Raw genomic sequence first — 25745 nt, forward strand, 5'->3', positions numbered from 1 at the left:
CACCCATTTCCAACTCTTTTGACTGACCAAATCGTGCTCAAACTGATAGTGGAACACTTCTTCTACACGTATGCATCGGTTGGAACCACCAAAACGCATTGGAAGACGCGTTTCATTAAGGGCAAAGTTGGAAGAAAACCTGTTTTTCTGCAGGCTTCCCAGGCGCCTGGCGCCTCTCATGTAGGTTTTTCCGTCTTTTTGCTTCTTTTGATTAATTTGCACTCCCAAATGGTCCTAAAATGTCATAAATACAATATAAGCCAACCACAAACCATAATATATGAATTTTGCATGAATTGGAACTCAAACGATCGAGAAAAATCCGAAACAAAGCTGAAACATTGTAAAAACAGCATCTAAAACCTTCTTTTTACGCATGTAAACAAGCGTAATCAGATGCCAAGGCCGAGCTTTTGAAGAAAGAGGGTGAGAAGCACAAGGTTCACCTCCGAGCAGCCCATGCGATCACCAAGGGGCTGGAGAAGGAGAAATTCCAACTTCTGAAGGAGAAGGACGATCTCGCTCAAGTCCTTGAGGAGAAGGATGCCTCAATTGGGCGCCTCACAACCGAGCTTAAGGACCTGAAGGAGCGCCTTACCAATGGATCTCTGCTGGAGGAGTCGTTCAGGCAACACCCAGACTTCGATGGGTTTGCCAAGGACTTCAGTGACGCCGGCTTCAAGTTCCTGATGAAGGGCATTGCTGCCGACATGCCTCACCTTCAGATCGATCTCAGCGATCTCAAGAAGAAATACTCTGAGAAGTGGGCTTCTGGGCCTAATGGGACTCCTGGCCCCCAATCACTGGTGGACAAGTACGTCAGGGAGCTGGACTCTGACTACTCCGACATGGAGGAAGAGGATGCTCCTAGCCAAGAGCCTAATGAGATCGGCACGACGCAAGAGGAGGTTCCTTCACAACAAGATGGATCTCAGGAAGTTGACCTTCTGGGGTCCTAGGGCGAGCTGTCCTCCCACCTCGGAAGTAGCTGAGGCTCTATTTTCTTCTCCCTTTTGTTATTACTTTTTGTAACTCTTAGGCCAGAGCTGCAAGGTACATAAGTCTTGGCTCTGTCTTTTTAATCAATGAAATTTACATTTCTCCACTTTCACGCATCTAGCTCTAACTTTTCCTTCATTACTTTCCCCTTAAAACTTATAATTTCCATCTCGCACCTTTTAACTTGTAAATTTAAAGGTTTGAGCGTAAGATAGCTCTTTCCACATCGCACCCTTTTACTTAAGGTTTGAATTTGAGAGTTTCTTTAAGTGGTTTTTAATATGTCTCCTCGAACTCGGAAGTCCGAAGATAATATCAATCAATTTGAACTTTGAGTCCATAATTAATATTCACATCGCACCTCGAACCCGTAGGTTTAGAGGATTGAATTTCTTGAACCTTCAACATCGCACCTTTAACTTAAGCGTTCAAAGGATTGAATTTTGGCTCGTAATTGATTTTGACATCGCACCTCGAACCCGTGGGTTCTGAGGATCAAATTTGATCAATTTTTGCCCTTACCTTGCCGATTTTAAGTCTTATGGGAGTCCGTGGCCCCCATTTAATTTTTAATCAAACTCGGAGTTATGAAATTAAATCACTCCATTTATTAAAAGTTCCGCCCCTTGAAAATTTTTACAAGCCCATTTTGGGACTATTTTGACATTTCAAGGGTAATATCGCTTCAAGTGCTCCGCGTTCCATGGATGCGCAAGAACTTTTCCCTCCAGATTGGCCAGCATATAAGTTCCAGGTCAGACTATGCCTTTGACTTCGAACGGTCCCTCCCAACTTGAGTCGAGGGTGCCAACATGGCTCTGAACTTTTCTTAAGACCAAATGTCCAACTTGGAAGCTTCGAGGTCGAACTCGAGCATTGTAATGTCTGGTCATTCTGTTCTGATATTCTGCTAAGCGTAGCTGGGCCATTTCCCTTTTCCCTTCCAATAAGTCCAGGTTAGGGAGTAGCTCTTCCTCGTTCCTTGTTGGCTCGTACTGCTCTACCCTGTCTGTTGGTATCCCGATCTCGACTGGTACAACAGCTTCGGAGCCAAAAGCTAGCGAGAACGGAGTTTTGCCAGTTGACTCTCTTGGGGTGGTTCGATATGACCACAAAACTTCAGGTAGCTCCTCGGCCCACCTTCCCTTTCTGGCATCTAGTCTTAGCTTGAGGCCTCGTTTTATGATTTTGTTAATCGCTTCAACCTGCCCATTTGCTTTTGGATGCGCAGGGGACGAACTGAGGTGGCTTATGCCCAGTTTTCTTCAAAAGTCCTTGAACTTTGCATTGTCAAACTGCTTTTCGTTGTCCGTCACAATAGCATTGGGTATTCCGAAGCAGCATACAATGTTTGCCCATATGAAAGTTGGGACCCTAGACTCTGTGATGTGGGATAGTGGCTCGGCTTCGGCCCACTTGGTGAAGTAGTCCACAGCGACAACGGCGAACTTTGTTTGTCCTTTGCCCAGGGGAAAAGGACCTATGATGTCTACTCCCCATTGCGCAAATGGCCATGGGGCCGAGATGGGGGTGAGCAGTTCGGGAGGTTGATGGATAATGTTTGCGAAACGCTGGCAGTTGTCACAAGCTTTCACAAACTGCTTTGCATCCTGCTCGACAGTGGGCCAATAGTACCCTTGTCGAACCACCTTGGCCAACAGCGACCTGGCGCCAGAGTGGTTTCCACACACCCCTTCATGGATTTCCCTGAGAATGTAAAGGCCTTCTTCAGGAGTCACACATTTAAGCAGAGGCAGGGAGAAGCCACGTCGGTACAACGCTCCTTCCTGAAGTGTGAACCGAGCTGCCCTCCGAGCCATCTTCTTTTGCTCCTTCGGATCTTGCGGTGGACTTCCTTTGATGAACTCCACGATTGGGTCCATCCAAGAGGGTGATGGAGTATCAACCTCTATCACATCTGGCTCCAAGATTGAAGGAGTGTCCAAGATCTCGACCGGGACCGATCTAGCCAGGTCGGTCTCATATGCTGATGCCAATTTGGCTAAGGCATCTGCATTAGAGTTCTCAGATCTTGGAACTTGACTCACCTCGTAAGTCCCGAAATGGGCGAGGTGCGATCTGACCTTGCTTAGATATTTTTCCATCCGGGGGTCCTTCGTTTGGTACTCCTCCTTAATCTGATTTACAACTAGCTGGGAGTCACTAAAGACCTTAATGTGGTTGGCCCCAATCCTTTGGCAACGCGCAGGCCTGCCAGGAGTGCTTCATACTCGGCCTCGTTATTCGACGTCCGAAAGTTGAATCGTAAAGCATACTCGAATCGCTCACCTTCTGGTGCGAGCAAGAGGATTCCTGCCCCGCACCCCCTCTCGTTGGAAGATCCATCAACGTAGATCGTCCACGGGAGGTCGGACTTGGCCAACTGAGGTGGTGGAGTGAGCTCTGCGATAAAATCGGCCACTGCTTGCCCTTTTAACGCAGTTCTGGGCTCGAACTGGATGTCGTACTCGCTCAATTCCAATGCCCACTTCATCAGACGCCCTGATGTTTCAGGCTTACTGAAGATATTGTTCAGGGGCAAGTTTGTAAGTACTATGACAGTGTGTGCTTAGAAGTACGGCCTAAGTCTTCGAGCCGAGGTGACTAATGCGAGGGCTAACTTCTCCATTTGGGGGTATCTGGTCTCGGCTTCAGTCATGGCCTTACTGGTGTAATAAACGGGGCTTTGGCTCGCACCCTCCTGCTTGATCAGTGCCGAGCTGACGGCGCTATCAGATACTGCCAGGTACAAGTGGAGTTTTTCTCCTGGCAATGGTTTTGCGAGTAGAGGTGCCGAGCAGAGATAGTCTTTTAACTGCTCTAGTGCTTGCTCACATTCTACTGTCCATTCGAACGGTCCCTTCTTCCTAAGAACCTTGAAGAAAGGAAGGCACTTGTCCGTTGATCTTGACACAAACCTATTCAGGGCTGCAATCCTGCCATTTAGGCACTAAAGCTGCTTTAGAGTCTTGGGTGCCTCCATCTCGAGCACGGCCTTTATCTTCTCTGGATTGGCCTCGATCCCACGGTTGTTTACCATAAAACCAAGGAATTTCCCCGAAGAGACTCCAAAAGCACACTTGGTCGGATTGAGCTTCATTTGGTACTTGCGCAGTACTCTAAAGGCTTCGGTCAGATCGGAAAGATGCGACTTTGACTGCTTGCTCTTGACAAGCATGTCGTCCACATACACTTCCATATTCCGACCGATCTGCTTGGCGAACATTTTGTTCACCATCCTTTGGTAGGTCGCACCCGCATTCTTTAGGCCAAAAGGCATCACCTTGTAGCAGTACAGACCTTGGTCTGTAATAAACGCGGTATGATCTTGGTCTGGTAAGTGCATTTTAATTTGATTGTATCCGGAGTAGGCATCCATGAAAGTGAGTAGCTCGTGCCCGGCCGTGGCATCCACGAGCTGGTCGATCCTCGGAAGGGGGAAGCAATCTTTTGGGCATGCCTTATTTAGATTTGTAAAGTCCACGCACATCCTCCACTTCCAGTTGGATTTTTTAACTAATACAACGTTAGAGAGCCACTCAGGATACAGAATTTCTCGTATATATTCAGCTTTTAAGAGTTTGTTTACTTCCTCAACAATTACATCACTCCTCTCCCTATTTACAGGTTTTCTTTTTTGCTTTACAGGTCGAAATGATGGGTCTATGTTGAGGCGATGCACCATGATCTTTGGGTCGATGCCAGGCATGTCCTCGTGAGACCATGCGAAGACGTCTGAGTTAGATCTGAGGAAGTTGACCAGTTCTTCCCTGTCAGTGGCCCCCAGCTTGGTTCCTATGCTTACTTGTTTTTCAGGGCTAAGTAAAGGAACAAGCTCGAGCTCTTCTGTTGGCGGGGAGAACTGCCTTTTGCCTTCCTTTGGCAGGTCTGCCTCGGATTCTTGCAGCTTGCCATGACTGGTTTGTTCTTCCAGGGCACATACCGCCGACCCTTTAAGCGCGGATGCATAACATTCTCGTGAGGTCTTTTGCTCACCTCGGACCGTGCTCACTCCATTCGGGGTTGAGTACTTCAAGACTTGATGCAATGTGGAGGGGACGGCTCGAAATGAGTGGATAATGGGTCTCCCGAAAATGGCGTTGTAAGCCAATCTGCCGTCGATCACCACGAACTCGGCCATCTGTGTTACCTGGGTAGCATCTTGTCCGATAGTGACCGGCAGGTCAATGCACCCTTCTGGGGAGACCGATTCTCCAGAGAATCCAACCAAGGGTGTTGGACTTTTCTTCAATTGTGACCCGGTTCATCCCAATGCTAGATATGTTGGGAGGGACAAGATGTTGGCAGATGCGCCTCCATCAATCAGTACTCTTCGGACCAGGACGTGATCAATGAGAGGGGCGATCACGAGCGCATCATTATGGGGCAAATGGACCCCCTCCCCCAAATCGGCATCGCCGAAAGTGATAGAGCAAGTAGGTTTCTGCTCCCTGATGACGCATACCTCGCGCCTAGCCTCGCGAGCTAGCTCCTTCCTCTTGTTTCCGGACTGGCCCCCGCTCGGACCTCCGAAAATAGTGTTGATGACCGCAGGTTGGTCATCCCGGCGAGGCGGCGTTCTTGAACGCTTCCTCTCTTCTTTCTTGAAGTAGCCGTCTTGAATGAGGTCTTCAATCTGGCGCTTCAACTCCCAGCAACTTGACGTATTGTGGCCGTGATCGCGATGAAAATGGCAGTACTTATCTTTGTTGCGCTTTTCTGGGTCTCCTTGGAGCTTCTCAGGTCGCTTGAGGAGCTTTTCCATCCCGCTCTCTTCAATGTTAGTGAATATCTCGGAGATGGGGATGGTGGTTGGAGTATACCGTTCATAAGGTCGGTTCCGGCTGGGGCCGCTCTCCGACCTACGGTACTTTATTCTGCTGGCAGAAGAGGACGATCCCTTATCTCTAGACTTGGAATCAGCCTTCCTCTTCTCTTGGCTCAACTTCTTCTGGTCGATCTGCTTCTCAGGTCGGCCAGTTTTGGTTCGGATGAGCTCTTGCCCATCAATGACCTTCTTCGCCTTTTGCAGGACTTCGGCGAAGGTGGCTGGAGCCTCCTCTCCAAGTTTTATTGTTAAGGTCTCATCGGCCAGGCCGGTGAGGAAGTAGCACATGGCCGAATCATCGGAGCAGTGCGCGACCTTCAGCTGCTCCTCCTGGAACCTTCATATTCTCTCAGCGTCTCACCTTCCTTCTGTCTGATGGTGGCTAGGTGAGTCGCTGTTTTTCTATCGTAATGCCGAGAAGAAAATTGACTAATGAACTCTTTTCTCAGCTGAGAGTAGGTCGAGATCGACCTAGCCGGCAGTCTCCGATACCACAGGCGCGCGCTGCCGGTAAGCGCGATCTGGAAGGCGCGGCATTTAATTGCATCTGTTGCCGCTTGAAAGTCCATGAGGCCTTCGAAGACCTCAACATAATCCTTTGGATCCTTAGACCCATCATAAGGCTTCATCGTGGGAGTTTTGAACTTCGGAGGGATTGGAGCCTCCAAGATGTCCGAGGTGAATGGCGATTCTCCCAAGTCGCCATCGTCGAACGAGCACTCTTTCTTCTCGCACCTGGCCTTAAGCGCCTCGACCTGCTCATCGAACTTGTGCTTCATCAGGTCGAACTCTTCTCTAGTTATCACAGCTTCTGGCGTCAGAGGCTTGTATTTTGACTGAGCCTTTAGGTTCGAGTTCGAGAACTCTCGGGAGTAGGAAGGAGAGTCCTCCGGCTCCCGAGATGCTCTCTTCTTCTTTTCAGTGAGATGCTTTCTCAGATCGTTATCCTGCAAGCTGTAATCCACTCCTTCAACGTTGGGAATGGGCTCGCGGTCGCCAGGTTGGATGGATGGAGCTCCCTTTTCACCAGGTGCGCCCAGGACCCTAGAGGGAGACGCAGTTCTGTTAGCACGCGTTGCCTCGGCGTACATTTCTTCCATTGTACGCAACCGATGGCGCATATCATCCAGCTCGTGCTGGAGAGTAGACAAAGCTTCAGGGTCTGCTGCCTGGCTGACCCTTTGGGAGGTTTTTCTCGTGGTCCCACCTCAGCCTCGGTTGGCCTTTGAGGGTTTCGGGTGAGTAGGGGGTAACTCTTGGTTCGCATGGCGGGCAGATCTGCGCGGCAGATCTCCCTCTTGCCCTGCTCGGACCTGGTCCTCGGCTATTCTTACGTCGAGGTCTCACTGAGTGCCATTATCAGCGTTCACACCCCGCTGTTCTGTCGTATTAGCAGAGTTTGCTGGTTGCACCATCTTTGCGTATGTTTCTTAGATCGGGATGACTTAAATCTTCCCCACATACGGCGCCAAATGTTTATGCAGGAATTTGCACAACGGTTCTGCACGAATCGAGCTCGAACCCGGTCTCCGGTTCCGACCTGAACACTAGAGTGGACCTGCACAAGGGGGTAAGCACTCCGACGCTCAAGTCAGTATAGATCGGACTCCGTATTTAGTTCGAGGTGAGATTTGATACCTGAGCGTGAAATGAAGCCCTCTATTTATAGGTGATGGATCCGACAGTACACACGACCGGCGGTTATATGTCTTTTCTCATATCAGACCTGTCGGGTTCCGAGCAGGTCGGACCCCAATCAGGTCGAACCTTGGTGCCCATACTTAGCCTTTTAAAACGGGCGAATCTGGTCTCCTCGGTAGGGTCGAGGTGGACCTAGGCAATCCATTTTATTCAATTCCCCAAAACACTAATGAGGGTCCTCCACGTGTCTTGGGTATGTTTACCCCCAAACAAGTATGTTGAAAATATAACATAAAAAACAGATATGCACTACGAAATAAATGAAATTAAAAAATAAATTTATTATCACAAAAGATATTTTATGTAAACACACCTACAAATTATTAATATATAACTCTTTTTAGGAAAGAAAAATGTACAACCTTTTATAAAGGTTAAATTGCAGTTGTTACATATACTTTTAACATTCCATCATAATGAATTATTATTTTTAAATAAAAATAATGTGCAACGCACCTGGTGAGTACTAGTATTGTAAAACCCACGAATAGCAACCCTAAAAATTGAATAGTCTAATACCCACTGCCAAAAATCAAAAGACCTGCACCCAGAAGCCTTCGTCCTTCATTACTGCAACCGCCACCGCCTTCTTCATTCGCCACCACCACCGTTGGCATCTTCCTCTATCGCTAGTGGGTTTTGAGTTTCCTCAAGGTTTTATTTTCTTCATCATATATTTGTTTCTTCTTTTCATTTATGTATACAAGTGGTTAGCGATGAAGACACTAACGAAAAAGAATTGAAAATGGAAGATTGTGAGGACTGAGGAGAATGTCCAAGATGGAGATGAGGCTTTAGATTTAGAGGAGGAGGATGATCTTTGACGTTTTTCATTTACTTTTGTTCTTATTTCTTAATGCTGTTTGTTGGGAACTAATAGAATTTGGTTAATTTATGTTTCTTTTTAACATTTTGATGTATTCACTATTTCAGTATTGATCTTTTATAGTTTTGATGCTTTTAAACTATGTTTACTATATAAATTTATGCTCTATATATATAGTTTTTATTTATTTATCAAGGAGTGTCTCGGTTCACTCAGGCCTCGCTTTTGTATCACCTCTCGCCTTAAGGCGATCAATGGACTTGTTGCCTTGAAGTGCATCTTGCGCCTTGTACTTGAAAACATTGAGTGACTCCTCTTTACTTGTTTTAGTTCTTTGGTTGATATTACGTGGTGGATTTATTTTGATTGGTTGATATTGTTTAATGGATTTATTTTGATGTTTGGTTAATTTGTGTTTGGAGAAAGAAGCATTGGGTTTATAGGTGTTTTTTGCACAACACTTATGAATTTCAATATGGTAATGGTTCGTTTGAGCATGATGCTTTTTTTATTTACTGTGAATCTGATATAGCAGTGAGCTACATAATGATGATAATTGTTGCAGCATTGATTCTTGGTGTTTGTTTGGGAGCTCTAGTTTTAGTCCCACGTGACAGTAAGTTTGGTGAATGTATTTCTTTTGTTTCATTAGTCCTCTTATGAATCCAATTCCATACAATCGAATGGATTTGAGCTAACGGTTGTGTTATATTCTGGATGCAGGAAATGTACAAAAGGTCCAATTAAAAGCAAATAAGGTACTTTGGATACATAATTTTTTTCTCTTTGTACTGAAGATTTGAAGACTAGTTGTCTTTAGTTTCAATTTTATAAACGAGCTTCCCTTTAGCTGCCGAGAAGGTGAGACTTCAATGTAATTCAGCTTCTATGGTATAAGAAATTATCATGGCTTGTGCAAGTTTCTTTTTCCAGGCTCTAACTATGGAGAATGTATTCCTTTGCTATTGGATCCTATTGACAATAGGATCTGAGTCTTCAAAAGTACTATTCGACCTTCTCTCAAAGGCAGATGAGTGGGAAAAAAGTCGTAGTCTGGATTGGTTGATTTGCTAGTCTAAGTGTTTTCAATTTTCAATGATGGTTTTCTTTTATTGTCGAATTTCTTGTTACTTGGAGTGATGATGTTTGTGGTTTCAAGTGCTGTGCTGATATTGGTTAGGACTATCAAAAATAGCCATGCACGAGATATTTTTCAGCACTGCTTTCATCACTTCCCCAATTATAAGAGATTTGTTGAAACTACTTTAATTTATGTCCTCATTCATCATACAAATAGAATCATACTCCCACATTTAATACTTAAATGCGTGAAGCACAAGCACCTACAAAATTATCAACTATGTTATGGATTACTGAGATTCTTGGTTTAGCTGATCTGTTAATGCTGTCCAGTTTTGTGATAGGCCTTATTTTTCATTAAATCAAAGATTCAGTGTTAATCTTTCATATTGGCAGGAATATTCTTTTCATTGTATATTATATCCTAAATGTTATTTCTTGCTTTTAGCCATCAAAAGTCTACAGTAAAGCTGAGGTCTCGGTTCATAACAAGAGAACAGATTGTTGGATTATTATCAAGAACAAGGTTTAATCTTCTCTCTTTCTAGTTTGATCTCCAGGCTCTTAACAAAAGTTGGGATTTGCTTGTATATTCTTGCAATTTATAATCTATTTTCAATTTTCTTCGAGCATAGGTGTACGATGTTTCCTCCTATGTAGATGAACATCCGGGGGGAGATGCCATCCTAACACATGCTGGGGACGATGCTACCGAAGGGTTTTACGGGTAAAGTCCTCTCTCATACATTTTTAGGATGCTATAAGCTGTATTGTATCATATATAATTTGTTCTGTCCAAATAATCTTGATTGGATACTCTAGCATTGTTGTCTCTCCGACAAGGACTTGGGCGGGCGAAGTCTCCTTCCTCATAAGGGGAGGGTGTTTGGCCTCTTTAAGCACACTAGAAAACGATTGATCTCTGTTTTGGTTTTGATATTGTGAATGAAACATTGAGATAAGTCATTTAAGACCTATCAACAATCTTTTGAACATGTTAATTTCAACCTCTATATTTTTTGTGCAGACCACAACACGGAACCAGAGTCTTCGACGTGGTTGAAGACTTCTGCATTGGAGATCTGAGGCTGTAGCATCCAAATAACATTTGGCTTTGCACAATAACTTAGAGGATGTGTTTATATTCGAGATCTCGAATTCGAAGTGTCATTTCATGGAGGATATACGCGTATTTGTAACATCTATATACTGTACACACTAGTTTAGATCACATCTCTTTTGAATTTGAACTCTTAGACTTTTCATTTTAGTGTTTGATGTACTGATTGAAAGTGAGAGACTTTACGTAGTAGCCTTGTTTGATGCACTTTTGAACTAAACTCTTGAAGTTTCATTTGCATTGTTTTGGGTAGGGTGTGTTTGGTTAGAAAATAAAATATTCGTTGTATTCTTCAAACAAATTTAAAAATTAAATCTCAATTTGAAATTGAAATTGATTAATGATATTAAGCAATATATTTGCAGACTAAGAATAGTTTAAGAATAGTTATCAGTTAAATATTTAGTTTAAGCTAAAAATAGTATTAACTAATTTATTAACATTTTTGTTATAAATTTTATATAGTTATTATTTTACAATGTTAATAATTCATAGTATATTATATTTTACATGTTTTCATATTAACAAAAACAAAATGGATTTACAACATCAAAGTTTTTATATTTTTTCAATGTATTTTCACGTTAAAAAATTTTAAATTCAAAATTTAAAAATAAAGAAAACATGCAAATATTGTTAGCAGAATTTTCATTATTTAAATCAAAGAATTCAAAAACAACTTCAAATGCTATGTATTCTCTAATTCAGTGAATCTGAAAATAATTAGAAAATAAGAAACATAATATGGATTGCTAACCAAACAAGCTCTAAGTTTGTTTTGTCTGTCTAATTTTGACTTGCATATTGACCTATAAACTTTTTATTAAGATAATGTTTTGATCTCTCTAAGTGTTTTCCATAATTTTGGTTACTTGAGAATGTTAAAAGAGATATGAGACATAAGGATCTCACTCTTGGACAAAGATTGAATCAAACATCTTTTATGGATAGATAAAGTATTGTAGATAGAGACCCAATTATATCAAAAATCTTTCCCATTGATATCCAAGTATACATTTACGCAAGCATTTTAATAATGCCATGGTCGTATTTCAAGAGATGCATTTCAATAAAGACAATAAAAAAAAGGACCCCATTTTGCTATGAAAGATACCCCTTTTGTCTAATTTTTGTTTAAAAAACTACCTTATATTTTCAAAAAGTCTACTTTGCCCATCTAAATTGGGCCCCTCCTCACACCACATTACATCAGCTGTCTTCTCCGTTCCCTCTTTCTAAATTCACAAAGTTAATCTTGTCTCGATGATTTTCGTCTTGGTTTAGAAGCACTGTCCATATCAATCTTTTTTTTTCTTTTTTTGGGTAATAACGAATATAGCCAGGTAATTTCAAAATATGCTAAGGTCAACTAAAATTAGAAAGATTTCTACTCAATTTTTTAGATGCGAAATTACCTTTTTTAAAAATAGTTTTAAAATAAAATATTATTTTTTCTTTTATAGAGAATCCTACCTATATTTTCCACTTCAAATATTTTCCCAAGAAAATATACTAACAAATCTAAGGAGAAAATATTCATTAAATTAAAACGAAAACAAAATTTAAACAAGAAAATCATTATTGATACTAAAAAGACCAAATTTAAACGATAAAATCACTATTGAAAATGATACTAGAAAATCTTAAAGAATATATAATGAACATTAATAAACAAAATGTAATTAGTAATAGAAATGCTAAGACCCTGGAACTAATACAATGAGCAAATACAATTGAATAAATAGGGTGAATAAATTAACAAATGGAGTGAACAGAAGAACAAATACAGTAAACAGAAAAACAAAAACAGTAAATAGAAGAACAAATCATGTGAACAAATATGATAAACAAATAATGTGAAAAATATCATTTGACCATATTTCAAAACTAAATGACAAAACACCTGCTAAATGACAAAACACCTACGATAAATTCTCATCTTTTTTTTTAATTATTTGGGAGCCCAAGGAGTTGGGATTTGTGGCTTGGTAGAGCATGCCCTTTTCATCTCTTTGCCTAATTTTAGGCAATTTGTTGTTTAACTAAACATGGTTCAATCCTTGTGATTAGATGCAGTTGGACAATCAAAGAGGAGAATCTAACTAACTGTCTCAAACATAGAGAATAAATGATTAAGGATTAGTTGAAAGAGTACACCTGAAATAAAAGGTAATTGCTTACTTCGAATGGCAGTTAATCCACTTCTTTCTCATGACAACAAAACTCAACAGACAAATTTGACAAAAAAAAGAAGTAAAAAATTGTCTTATACTCCTTTTTACTCTATAAAACTCTACCATATGCAGAAACTATTCAAAAGTTGCAAATTTGTTCTAATGATTTTTACAAATTTTTCTATAGTTCAATTAAATGCGATCCTTAATTTCCTCCAGAAGTAACAAGAGGGAAATGGATATGTATACAATTTTGTAAATCTAAAAAACCAAACCTGAGAGTGAGACGTAATGGAAGACAAAATTCCAACCTCACATCAGCATCATCTGCCAGTTTCAAGATACCAACGAGGAAAAGCTTGTGTTATCTGTTGTCTGGAACGGTTTTGCCATATTAATACTATTTCCTCAAAATTGTAAACATAAAAATATAACAATAATAATAAATAAATAAATAATGAGTGAATAAAAAATGTGAAAGTGACTGAAAAAGAGTGGCTCATAGACAAATTCAATCGTTAATTTAGAGGCAACTAAACATTAGAGAGAAACATACAAATATTAGCACCCAATCAAGAACTACAAGGAGGGCATATAAAATTATACAGATGAATGAAGAAGGATTTCTCAAGCAAATATTACTGTGCATGGATGTCTGGACTGCTTAAACTATAAAGTCAGCCTATGGTATCGTCAATCATTACGTTAAATTTGTAGAATCTAGAGTTTAAAAAACCCAATATTTCTAAAATTCATACATAGCACAATTCAAATACATACAATACAAACTCAAACTCTCCAATCCTAGGCTACACAGAACTTAAGCTAATTAAACCCTAAGCCAAACAGTCCTTAACTTCCATACTACTAATTTTATGGAATTTCCTAATAAAGTCTGTGATGTTGATATTATTTATTTTTATTTTTTCCCGGGGGGTCTTGAAGACTATATAAAAAGCTAACAGAACTCACATGAATTGACGGTGGAAAGTTCCTTTTTTCTGTGTCTCTCTGTGTACTATAATGGCACAAGTGGAAGAGAGAGGTTGCGCAGATGGAAGAGATGATTACACACAAGATGGAACTGTGAGTCTCAAAGGTGGACCTATTTTAAGATCAAATACTGGGAGATGGAGAGCCTGTTCCTTCATTGTTGGTAATCTTTAACAAAACTTTCCTATTTTGATTCCTATTTTTCTAGCAGCCCTGCACACCTGAAACCTCTTCTTTTAAACACAAGCAAAGAGTTCAGTTTTCAATACAAGTCCTTAGTTCCATATCACAATAACTTCACGAAAAGCATTAACATCTAGAAACTACCTTATTCAGAAACTCATTTCAGGTCTTGTTCTTTAAGTTGTTGGGTGGAGAGAGAAATGGTTAATGTTGTTTTCCCATGTAGCATACGAGGTGTTTGAGAGGATGGCATATTATGGGATTGCAACAAACTTGGTGGTGTATTTGACCGACAAACTTCAGCAAGGCATTGTGACAGCATCCAATAACGTCACCAACTGGATTGGCACCGTGTGGATAACACCCATTATTGGTGCCTACATTGCCGACGCTTATCTAGGCCGCTACTGGACCTTTGTCACTGCTTCTGCAATTTATCTCAGTGTAAGATTCCTTCTATAAATGAATTATAGATTCATGGTATAAATTGGTGTTCTTCGGCACTTAGACTAGACTTACTTGTTAACTTGTGTGATACAGGGAATGGTCCTCCTGACCTTGGCGGTTTCGCTGCCAGCCCTGAAACCACCATCATGCGACAATGAGGGAAATGAAGCTCGCTGTGACAAACAAGCCTCGCCTCTCCAAGTTGGCATTTTCTACTGTGCATTGTACATAATCGCACTTGGAACTGGTGGCACAAAACCCAACATCTCCACAATGGGTGCAGACCAATTTGATGATTTCGAGCCAAAGGAAAGAACTCAAAAGCTCTCTTTTTTCAACTGGTGGATGTTTAGCATTTTCTTTGGCACCCTCTTCTCCACCACCTTTTTGGTCTACATTCAAGACAATGTAGGTTGGAGCCTTGGCTATGGGATTCCAACCATCGGCCTTTCAATTTCTGTGCTGGTCTTTTTGATAGGCACTCCATTCTACAGACACAAACTGCCTTCAGGAAGCCCTTTCAACAGGATAGCTAAGGTGGTTGTTGCTGCTGTCAGGAATCGGAAACTGCCAATTCCTAATGATCCAAAAGAGCTCCATGAGATTAGTTTGGAAGATTATACTAATTCAAAAAAATGTAGGATTGATCACACTCATTCATTAAGGTAATGTCACGCATCTTGCACAAATTACTATCAACCTTTCAAATCATAATTAGAACTCTATTACCTGCAGATTCCTAGACAAAGCAGCTGTTCAGAGTGGGACGAGCCCAGCTTGGACGCTGTGCACTGTTACTCAAGTTGAAGAAACGAAGCAAATGATTAAAATGATCCCCATTCTGGTAGTGACATTCATACCAAATGCAATTGTGTCACAAGTAGGTACGTTATTTGTCAAACAAGGCACCACCCTTGACAGGAGCATGGGCCCCCATTTTGAAATACCTGCAGCAAGTCTCTCAGCCTTTGTGACAATCTTTATGCTGATCAGCATCGTCATCTACGATCGTTTCTTTGTTTCATTTGCTCGGCAATACACCAGGAACCCTAGAGGGATCACATTGCTGCAAAGAATGGGTATTGGACTCGTGTTGCAGATTACTGTGATGGTCGCAGCATGCATTGCTGAAAGAATGAGACTGAAAACCGTCCAAGAAAATCACATTTTTCGCAAAGAAGACCAGGTTCCACTCACGATTTTCGTTCTCCTTCCTCAATTTGCTCTGACAGGAATCGCAGATGCCTTTGCAGAAGTTGCAAAGCTTGAGTTTTTCTATGACCAAGCGCCAGAAGGCATGAAAAGCCTTGGCACCTCGTATTTCACCAGCAGCTTGGGAATTGGACATTTCCTGAGTAGTTTTTTACTGAAAACCGTAGCTGATATAACCCAAAAAACTCATAGCAATTGGGTTTTGGACAATCTAAATGTCTCTCATCTACACTACTATTACGCATTGTTGGCCATCCTGGGCTTCATCAACTTTCTCTTCTTTCTGGTAGCCGCAAAGTTCTATGTTTATAACGCTGATGCTACAGAATCCAAACAGGAACTAACCATGTCATTGCTGACTACAGAAGCTTCATCCTATCAGGTCTCAAAAACCCAACCAACCTGATAATATTCTAGGCATAGGTCAAGTTTAGCATATCATGGTATGCTCCATGGAAATGACAAGAAAGAGCCACCATGAGCTTCACCAAAGCTTATTATCAATGTAACTTTTTGCTATACGACCAAAGAAAACCTAAACGATTGTTATTCACTTGCATTACAAATAAATCACATACAGTCTACTGCTCAAGCAAAGACTTGCCAGGTTTCTATTTGCAGGAAAAGCATATTTTTCTTGTGATACTCATTGAAGTTGGGAAACTACCACAGAGCCTAGGAAACATAGGGTCAACAACTGTTCAGATTAGCTTCAGTTTGTACATGGGCCTACTACACGTATACGATTATATTAGTTATTTAAATACATCACTATGCCTTGAATCAGCACACAAAACAGATTATAATCATTCATGGTTAGCAGCTCACAAAAGGTTGCAAGTTCCCTGCTGCAATGGATTCCACAAGCCATGTATGACCAATGACTTGGGCTCCAACTTTAGCAGCTATTCCCTCTGCCTCATTTAATCTTTGCCAGAGAATTGAAACCTCCTCCCCCACTTTGCATCCTCCAGGAGAATCCAGATTATAAACAACCAGCACCTTTGGCACAGCCTGGTCGTCACAATTTGGTGCTGCTAGTTCTTCATCCTCTAATACGGTACCACCTGCAGCTATGACCAAATCTTCTAGATCCTCCTTGTAAGACAGTGGAAAATCACCAGTAAAATAGAAATTCAAGCCAGTGAAGAGCTTGGGTGCCTGTAGAGATGAAAAATAATCATGTCTTACATCAGCAATTGAAATCATGAGAATAAAATATTTAACCACTAAGCATAAACGTACTGTATCTAGACACGTAATGAAATCATAATGAAACTTCTATTCCATCCCCAAATAAATAAAAAGAAAGTTCAATAACGAAGTCAAATAACACCGTGTTTCCTAGTAGCTGGAATTTATTTATTATAAATATAAAATATGTTCAATTAATTTAGCAACCGATAAAACTGTACTCAACTAATGTAACAGTGGCAATAAGGATTTTCAAAATCATTACTCTCCCTGCATCCAATAAGTTAACTCACTTTGTTTAGAACCCTCAGCCTGCCAGATCTGGGACCATCAATGCACCCATAGTTGTCAAGAGTAATTTCATATGCTTCCTCATTCAAAGGACGCCTTTCTTTCATGCAAGCTTTTACCCCTAAGCCCTCCAAATTTAAAGTTGTCAGAAAATTGAAAAAAAAGAATTATTACTTACTAAGAATAGTTTGGCAATAACAGTACCTTTTGACAAGACTATCAGTTGCTAAGTTCAGAAATTTATGGTCAAAACTAAGGATTAACACGATGTGCTGGAATAATAGCAATGAATTCTTAAGACCAAGAAAAATGAATCCTCCATGTAATAAGCCTCACTCTCATCCAAATAAAACTGAACTTATCGAAACAAAAACCTTGTAAAGGATGTAACAGCACATTCTGATAGGCCTCAGGTGAAGAACATATACTCTAAGTCTAGGAAGAAGGGACATACTAGCATGATATAGGAAAGGAAAAAACCGTTAAAATAGGAGGGACAATTGCATGGGTAAAAAGGGCAGTGTGGGTATTTTGTTTTGGATTACATACACCCTAGGTAGTGAGGTAAGGGAGTATCTTTTTGACTGTTTGGAAGAGATCCAGGAGCTCTCTAGTTCTCTCTTAGCCCCTTGTAATGCCTTCTAAATATCAAGAATAGGGTGTTTCTATCACATTCCTACTCAAAGTCACAAAACAGAATACAGAAAGAAAAAAATTAATAATAATAAAAAAAATCTTATACAAGTGCTGCTCAATAACGAAACACGACTGAAAAGATACTAGAATTGTGACTTACAATCCATCTTCAGAATCCATATTCCATTCAGTATGCCCATGAGAACTTTATAAGTCCGAGTACATGCACCATTATCATCTGTGGACGCAATAACATGAGTCACATCTGGCTTCCAAAATTTGGACACTGTGGCACCAGTCATTTTTGCAAACTTGACCAGAATATTCTGAAAAAGAGAAGATTCCTTTTACTATTGAGATTAAATGAAGATACATTCCTCCTAATAATACATCGTTCTTGCAAATGTTTTTATCTATACTAGTAATTGGTAACTGATAACATAGAACTCTAAAGGGAAATTAATTTTTTTACAATGCATGTCAATAAGGTAAGCAATCAACATGAGTGCAACCTAATCAAACTTACCCTTTCTTCAGCAGACAAAGCTGATCCACAAAATCTCCATTTCTTTACCTCATCTGATGAAGACACCCAACTGCTTGAATCTTGCTGGTTTCTGGAAGAAAACATAATACGTCAAATCCATGGTAACGGGAAGAGAAAATCACTATTTAATGCAACACTTCCAAGAAAATTTTTCATTATGAAACACAAAACGAGGCAAGTATGTTTCCATAACATTACCCCATTTCATAATCCTTTTGTGAGATGCGGGGAAAAGGTCTATTGTTTGGCTTTATATTCCTATTTTCACCCCATGCATTGAAAAGGTGAATGGTCTACTATGCCAAGTCATAAAAAAATAATAATAAAACAAGTTGAGAATTATAAAGCAACCAAAATATAAAAAATAATACTCTACATTTGAAATGGAGAAGCTTGATTTCTGGGCATCTTCCTAGGCTTAGACCTTTCATCTGGAAATCTTACTGACGTATGTGAGGGGCATAGAAGAAGGAAATTATCCTGTAAAATGTAAATGGAAAATGAGAAATAAGCTACTGCTTAAATCTGAAGAACACTGAGGATGAAAACTATGATAATTCTATAAATTCTCAAGTGCAGTGCATTTACCATGTCCCAACGGCACTCCTCTATTTCAAGGGCACAAGGAACATGATAGCTTTTCTGGCAAGATTTCAAATAACAACCCAGGGCTGCTCCTTTTAGCCCACATTTACTACACTTAAGCTTTGAACCCCTTGCTACTTCAGCCTTCAGATTATGAACATTATCACCTTCATAGTATGCTTGTGGTGCCCTGAATTTCACATCAATATCTTATACAACCCGCACAACTTCCAACATATAAGCCATGGCACTATAGCATTGTGCTAAACTGAACAAAAAGACCATCAACAAAAAATTTGCCAAGCGCATGAACAAGTTTCAATCACTAAAATGCAATTCCATTAAAAATAAATAAATTAATTAATTAAAAAAAACTAATGACATCATCAACCATGCAAACTGGCAAATTTGTTGTAAACTGGTTTGTCATTACACCTAAGGCATGTGAGATAGTGCTGGCATACCAATCAACACAAAGTTTGTGAACGTGTATGACATTCGGATGTGTTGCTTCAATCCCAACTACCAAAACGCCATTCATATAATTCAGGATAGATCCAGTATCCTGAAATTATTAGAAAATATATAAGTATAAACACAAAAGTTACAAATAAGACATTATAAACCCATTGTCAATTTTCCACAGCATAATATATAGGGATCAGAAATGACAACAATTACATGAAGTTCTATAATACCTCTGTAACTTTAGAGGTCTGGCAAAATGCACATTTGACATTTCTCACAATGGCACTATCTGCATCAGCAAGAGGCATGTTGCTAGCAATAGTAACTTGAGATTTGTGATTCATTTCAGAATTTGAAGTCTCTGAATTTCCGAACTCGGAAACTGGAGGCTGGTTTCCATTGGTACCACTAAAGCCCAATTGTGACTGATCATAATCCAATTTCTTTTGTCTCTTGAGGTCCCTCAAGTGACCTTCCTCTTCAGAAGCAGAACTTGTACACTTCAACAATTGCAGCTTATTACCATCAACACTTTTTATAGTAGATCTGCTGTCTGAAGCATTTTTAGAGCCCTAAAGAATAGAGCACATGTAAAGCCCAGGATAATACTTATTACAAAGATGAGGGTAATGGCACAATAACCCAAAAACAATAGCCAGTAATTTTAATCACATATACCAATAACAACCAGAGCTATATATATATGTGCATAAAGATTAGTTCGTTCTTAATCCACAGGAACATTTGACCAGAATGACGCTGGTTTACTTTGCAAATCACAGAGTTTCCATCACACTAACCAGTAAGTGCTACAAGTTAGTTACCAGTATCAATGGAAGAAGCTATAGTGAGGGATCACTAACAGTTCAAACAATATAAAGGCATTTCAATGCCATGGTGTATCTACATGATGAAAATGCAACTAGCACTACATGTAAAAAAAAAAAAAAACACCTCACTTCAGATCTAAATATAGTTCACAGCTTATAATGATAATAGATGCTTGTATGGAGTTCTTTTATTTGTAGCAATGGCAATTGAAAATTGACAAATAGAGAAAAAAAGAGGGGGAGGCAGAAATGGGGAGAGTATTAATCTCACATGACCACGGTACTCATCACTACTGTCATCTGACACCTTGCCATCACCAAATGGAGGTGGGCTTCCTGCTGATAACTGGTCTAGCATTCTACAATCTTCATGCCTCACATAACTACCTTTTCTGCCCTCAATGTCAATATTTTCACCTTTGCAATCAGCAGGCATGCTGCACCCCTCGAACTCCTTGCACTTGCTTGCATTATATGGGAGAGACTGATCAAAACGTGATTGCTCCACAGCCACCCCAGCACCTAGGGTAGTTAATTAGACTCTTAGAACAGTTTAAAAGATGCATGATCTTCAAACCCAAGCATCAGATGAAGAGTGAAACAATAACGAAATAAAAAAAAGAATATAAGCCTGTTAAAATTTTACTTCCAAGTTGCAACTGATCTTGCTTTATTCTAAGTCAATAAATCGTTCCTATTTTTCCTGAAATTGTTAGTCCATTTCGAATATGTGAACTGTGATGTTAATAAAAAGTGAGACTAAAAAAAAAAAAAAAAAGTTTCTTTGCCATTTATTGTACCTTCCTTGTCTTCAGAATTGTTATTTATTTATTTCAGTTTTGATTCTCTTCCTTTTTTTCAACAAAAAGGAGAAATTTCAGTAATTTGTACCAGATGAGATTAGTTTAGAGATGTTTGCAGAGAATGTAGCATCCAGACTCCTGTAGATTGCTACCATCTTGTCCATGAAAGGTGCAGGCCTCATGTCTGCAGAGTGGATAATAAGACAAATGCATCACGAATATCAGTTGTCATATTTCACAGGGTACATCAGCAAAATAAGTAAATAAATAAACAGGCAGCCTCTAAATAAAACAAAATCCAACAACTGTCCCATATTCTTATCATTCAAGAAATGAAATATTTAAATAAAGAGACGTGCCTAAATTAGTCATTTTGTTTACAAATATCAGTTATTGAGAAAAGTCGAGATGAAATGGTTGTCTTCGCGGATAGGAAACCACGAATAATTCATGACCTAGCTGCTTTAGAACGCCATTAGATCGGACGGAAATCAAAGTACAATTCAACACGCATCAAGAAACGAATACCAAAGGAATTGCGAATATAAAAAGAAATTCCATCCAAAAAGACCATAAGAAGCCTACGATTAGATGAAACACTACCTAGGTCGACAAATCCTTCTTTGCAGAGAGGGCATACTGATCCAATCTGCGCTGCGAACGGCATGCAAGCCCTGCAACAGGAGTCAAAAATATGTCGATCTTCACAATCAAGCAAACAAGAAAGAAATGGAAATGAGCGAATATGATACGCACTTGCAGAAAAGGTGATTGCAAGGAAGCAGCACTGGTTCGTCGAGGAAGTTTAAGCTGTTATTACATGCAATAGACGACATGAAATCAAATCTTAGCCTGATAAGAAGCAGACAATAGCAGTTAGAAGGAAAAATGAGAGAAACGAAAACAAACCACAGAGGACACTTGAGCTCGAGACCCATTTTCTGGAAATGGAGAACCCAGGGGTTCAAGAATCTGGTAGTGTTAGAGTTAGCACGGCCATTGCTCGAAGATTCCTCCATCCTTGCTTTGCTTCGAGCTATCAAGAGAGAGGAAATGGAAGCAGAGACGGTGGAGAAATGGAAGAAGTTCTAACAAAAACTGCAGAACAGAGCGAAATTTATGAGAACTGGGATTTCTGCAACACTGTTTTGAAGGAGATTAAAGGGCGGCTACACGTGGACGGCATAGATTCATTTTCAGCGGAAATGGAAGCGCGGGTAATCATTTTAGGTGGCGGAACGGTGACGTTTGAAATGCGCGCTCTTTTTTCTTTAGTTGGTCTTTACATTTCAAATTCCCGCCCTCGGCGTATCCCGTTCCCCTCGTCTCGTGATACGATAAAATGGCGCTAGGCGATAATTAGCTACTATGATTTGTAACCGCATATATCGCTAAACTTGTGTTAATTAATAAAATATCAATTACATTTTTCGATGTCAAGTATTGAGATTCAATTGGTTTTTTAGTACAAAATTGGCTGGAAATGAAATAATCCTAATTACTTTTATATTTAATAAAATTTATTGTAGATGTATCTACTTATAATAAGGCATTTGACAATTTTTTAATTTTCTCTTCTAACAAAATCAACATTGACTCTGTTTATGCAAGGATATGCACAACAGTATATTTCCGACTGCAGCTCGAACTCGGAACCCGGACCGATCTGAATACCTGTGGCGGACCTGCACAAAAAGGTGAGCACTCCGACGATCAAGTCAGTACAGGTCGGATTCTTAGTTTAGTTCGAGGTCAGAAATCATCGTACCTGATCGTGGAGTGAGGTCCTCTACTTATGGGTGGTAGTCCCGCCAATCTCGCGACGGTTACACCCAGTAATCTCGGGACCATCGGTTACACCCGGTAATCTCGGGACCCTCGGTTACACCCGATAATCACGTCGCTGACAGCAGCTCACATCGGCCCCTACCGAGCTTCCCGGTAGGTCGGATCTTGGCCAGGTTCACCTCGGCCCTCACACTTAGCGTCCATCAACGCTAACGGCGGTGATCTCGGCAGTCCGAGCTGGGCATGACTCATAAGTCGTCTTGGAGAACCAATAGGAGTCCTCCACGTGTCCAGGGTATTCTTCCCCCAAACATTGGCCCCCTCTCTGTCTGGTCCGATCTCGACCTGGCAGAGAAGTTCATTCGACTTGCTTTGGACGCGTGGCGATTTCCTATTCGTGGAAAATATGACCGTTGCGGTAGATTTATCGTCGGAATATTCAGATATTCCGACGTTTCGGATCTTAGGGAGGATCCTAGCCGCTCGTTGATGACACGTGTACGGTGGGGAAATTTTTCCGACAAGCTATAAATACGCCCAATCCTTCAGGTCATACCTTACGTTCCCTGAATTCTTGGAGTTCGATCTGAAGGTAGCTCGAACCCTTGGTAGGTCGGTCTCTTCCCTCACTTTCTCTTTCCAACGTAGTTGCCATGTCGTCCTCTTTTAGCAGCAACTTAGGATCCGATGAGGATTTGGCTCGTAGGTTAGAGTCCGAGCTCGAGGAGATAGAAAACTTTAGGTTCTCCGATGACGGGGAGGATAGTGATGCCTCCACCTCGGGTCAGGGTTTGGAGTACCCTTCTAGGCTACCCGAGTACTACCTCGGATCCCTTCGTAGGGGATTCGCTATTCCTGAGAACGTCCTCCTTAGGATGCCGGAGGAGGGGGAGAGAGCTGACAATCCTCCGGAGGGATGGGTCACTCTCTACTTCAAAATGTTTGAGTACGGCCTCAGACTTCCCCTTCACCCTTTCGTCCAAGAATTTCTTTTCCGAACAGGGCTGGCTCCGGCTCAAGTGGCCCCCAACGGGTGGGGCGTCATTTTCGCTTTGGCCATCCTTTTTTGGCTACGAGCCCGGGATAGTGAAGAGGCCGAGCTGTTGGACGTAGACCAGCTCCTCGCGTGCTTCGAAGCGAAAAGGATAGCTAAGAAGCCTGGTCGGTTCTATATGTGCGCAAGGAAAGGCGCAGGCGGTATAGTTAAGGGACCGACCTCCATCAAGGGATGGGTGAGGAAGTGGTTCTACGCTTCTGGGGAATGGCTGGCAAAGGACGAGTCAGGTCGTTCCTTCTTTGACGTTCCCACTAGGTTCGGGAACCTAGGTACGGAGTAGTTCTTACTTTTTTGATAACTTCTTTCTTGTTATTCAGGTCTGACTCAAATTTTGTCTTTGTGCAGTTTCGATCCGACCAGTCCCCGAGCTTACGCAAGCCTCCTTCGACACGCTGAAATACTACAAGGAGCGTTTTCCGAGGGGTAGGAAGGTCGGAACCTTGGTGACGGACAAGCTGCTGCTTGAGTCCGGGCTACTAGACTACAACCCCACAGTTCGTCCCATTGAATCCACAAGGCCGAACTCCGAACTTGGTATGCCGAGCTTGCTTCCCTCCTTTTTCCTCTGACCTCGTGCTGACCCCTGTTCTTTATTTTGCAGCCATGGTTTGCGGATTTGCAAGCAACGTGAAGCGCAAGTCCAAGGGCAGAGCCCATGCTCTTGAGGCCGCCCAGAGTTTGAAACCTGCCACTCCCGTTGTAGCAGGACCAGCCTCGGAAGATCCAACCCCAGTGATCGAGCTGGAGTCTTCTGGGGGTCCCTCGAGGGAGAAGCGCCCCAGGGATCAGACCGAGGCGGTGGACGCCTTGCCTTCGGGCGAGGAGGTGAGGGAGGAAGTCCCTCTGAAGCGAAGGAAGAAGAAGAAGAAGACAACCTCCCCCTTGGAGGTCGGAGCTCATGGGGTCTTGCCCGTGAGCTACGCAGATCGGGTGGACGATCCCGAGGCCAGGATGGACGGGACGTCCGACGTGACGACACGGTTCAGAGTGGAGCCGTCAAGTTCTGGGGTGAGAGACCAGGTGTCCCGCATCTCGGCCGCAAGTTTGGACCGCTGTCTAAGGAGGGCGTCCAAATTTGTGAGCGACCCAGGGTCCGTTCTGCAGAGGACCATCGACTACGCTGCTGAGGTAAGACTAGTGTCTCCATTCTTGCTTAATTTACCTAACAGGTAGCTCGGTCTAATTCTCTTCTTTGTACCTTTTCTCAGGCGTTCGTTGCTTCCATTCAATCGGCTCTGGCTGTAAAGGTCGAGCTGGATGGGAGGGAAGTTCTGGCGGCGAGGGAGAAAGAGGAGTTCTCCGCTGCCTTGGAGGCAGCTTCCTCCACCATGAAGGATGAGCTACTGAAAGCTCACTCTGAGGTGGAAACTTTGAAGGCCGAGGTGGAGACCAAGGCCGAGCTGCTGAAGAAGGAAGAGGACAGACGCAAGGCCCAGCTCCGAGCTGCTCATGCCATCACCAGGGGCTTGGAGAAGGAGAAGTTTCAACTCCTCAAGGAGAAGGACGAGATGCTCCAGGCGCTTGAAGCGAAGGAGGAGGAGCTGAAGCGCGCGACTGCCGAGCTGGAGACGGTGAAAGAGCGTCTCAGCAATGGAGTCCTACTGGAGGAATCATTTAGGCAACATCCTGACTTCGACGGATTTGCCAAAGACTTCTCTGACGCGGGCTTCAAGTTTCTCATGAAGGGCATTGCCTCCGACATGCCTGACCTTCAGATCGATCTCAGTGGTCTGAAGAAGAAGTATGCCGAGCAGTGGGCGTCTGGGCCTGGCTGCACCCCTGGCCCCCAAGCGTTGGTGGATAAGTATGTCAGAGATCTTGACTCTGACTACTCCGATCTTGAAGAGGACCAGGTCGGCACCACTCAGGAGGGCGCTCCTCAGGCAGGCTCTTAGGCGATCATCCCTCATGAGGCCTTTCTCTATCATTCTTCTCTTCTCCCTTTTTTTTGTTTGTAAGTGTTAGGGCAGAGCTGCAAGGTCT

At 41.8% G+C, this 25745-nt stretch overlaps 3 protein-coding genes and 1 long non-coding RNA gene across 9 annotated transcripts; 2 read left to right on the top strand and 2 right to left on the bottom strand.

Annotated features, from left to right (window-relative positions):
* The first annotated feature begins 8011 nt into the window (after window positions 1-8011).
* On the top strand, window positions 8012-10788 carry LOC111023487 (cytochrome B5-like protein). Of its 4 annotated transcripts, none has more exons than XM_022300941.2 (6): window positions 8012-8160; window positions 8890-8970; window positions 9078-9112; window positions 9883-9960; window positions 10070-10161; window positions 10462-10788. In XM_022300941.2, coding segments are annotated over exons 1-6 (354 nt in total). In that variant the 5' UTR covers window positions 8012-8159; the 3' UTR covers window positions 10529-10788. The 4 variants fall into 4 exon arrangements, with proteins under 4 accessions (XP_022156633.1, XP_022156636.1, XP_022156634.1 ...); XM_022300944.2 differs by having other exon boundaries at window positions 8016-8182; window positions 8887-8970; XM_022300942.2 differs by having other exon boundaries at window positions 8018-8182.
* Window positions 10789-12299: 1511 nt separating this feature from the next.
* LOC148210861 (uncharacterized) lies at window positions 12300-15220 on the bottom strand. Of its 3 annotated transcripts, none has more exons than XR_015791723.1 (5): window positions 15081-15220; window positions 14424-14928; window positions 14049-14331; window positions 13701-13951; window positions 12301-13103 (listed from the first exon to the last, which is right to left on the bottom strand). It is a non-coding gene; the product is annotated as an uncharacterized LOC148210861 (long non-coding RNA). The 3 variants fall into 3 exon arrangements; XR_015791722.1 differs by having other exon boundaries at window positions 13701-13954; XR_015791721.1 differs by having other exon boundaries at window positions 12300-13103; window positions 13701-14331.
* LOC111023483 (protein NRT1/ PTR FAMILY 5.2) lies at window positions 13752-16082 on the top strand. Its single transcript, XM_022300932.2, has 4 exons — window positions 13752-13884; window positions 14131-14348; window positions 14445-15016; window positions 15087-16082. The coding sequence occupies exons 1-4, from the start codon at window positions 13752-13754 to the stop codon at window positions 15967-15969; spliced, it is 1806 nt and encodes a 601-aa protein (XP_022156624.1). The 3' UTR covers window positions 15970-16082.
* Window positions 16083-16094: 12 nt separating this feature from the next.
* BARD1 (breast cancer associated RING 1) lies at window positions 16095-22046 on the bottom strand. The gene is made up of 13 exons (XM_022300931.2): window positions 21827-22046; window positions 21674-21727; window positions 21521-21591; window positions 21006-21101; window positions 20386-20636; window positions 19515-19856; window positions 19281-19381; window positions 18820-19006; window positions 18608-18711; window positions 18211-18301; window positions 17845-18010; window positions 17051-17169; window positions 16095-16724 (listed from the first exon to the last, which is right to left on the bottom strand). Exons 1-13 carry the CDS (start codon window positions 21934-21936, stop codon window positions 16380-16382), a joined length of 2037 nt encoding a protein of 678 aa, XP_022156623.1. The 5' UTR covers window positions 21937-22046; the 3' UTR covers window positions 16095-16379.
* Between the last annotated feature and the right edge of the window lie 3699 nt (window positions 22047-25745).

The sequence above is a fragment of the Momordica charantia genome (assembly GCF_013281855.1).
Source record: "Momordica charantia cultivar OHB3-1 chromosome 6 unlocalized genomic scaffold, Mcharantia_2.0 BLBB01000006.1, whole genome shotgun sequence".
Classification (NCBI taxonomy): Eukaryota; Viridiplantae; Streptophyta; class Magnoliopsida; order Cucurbitales; family Cucurbitaceae; genus Momordica; species Momordica charantia.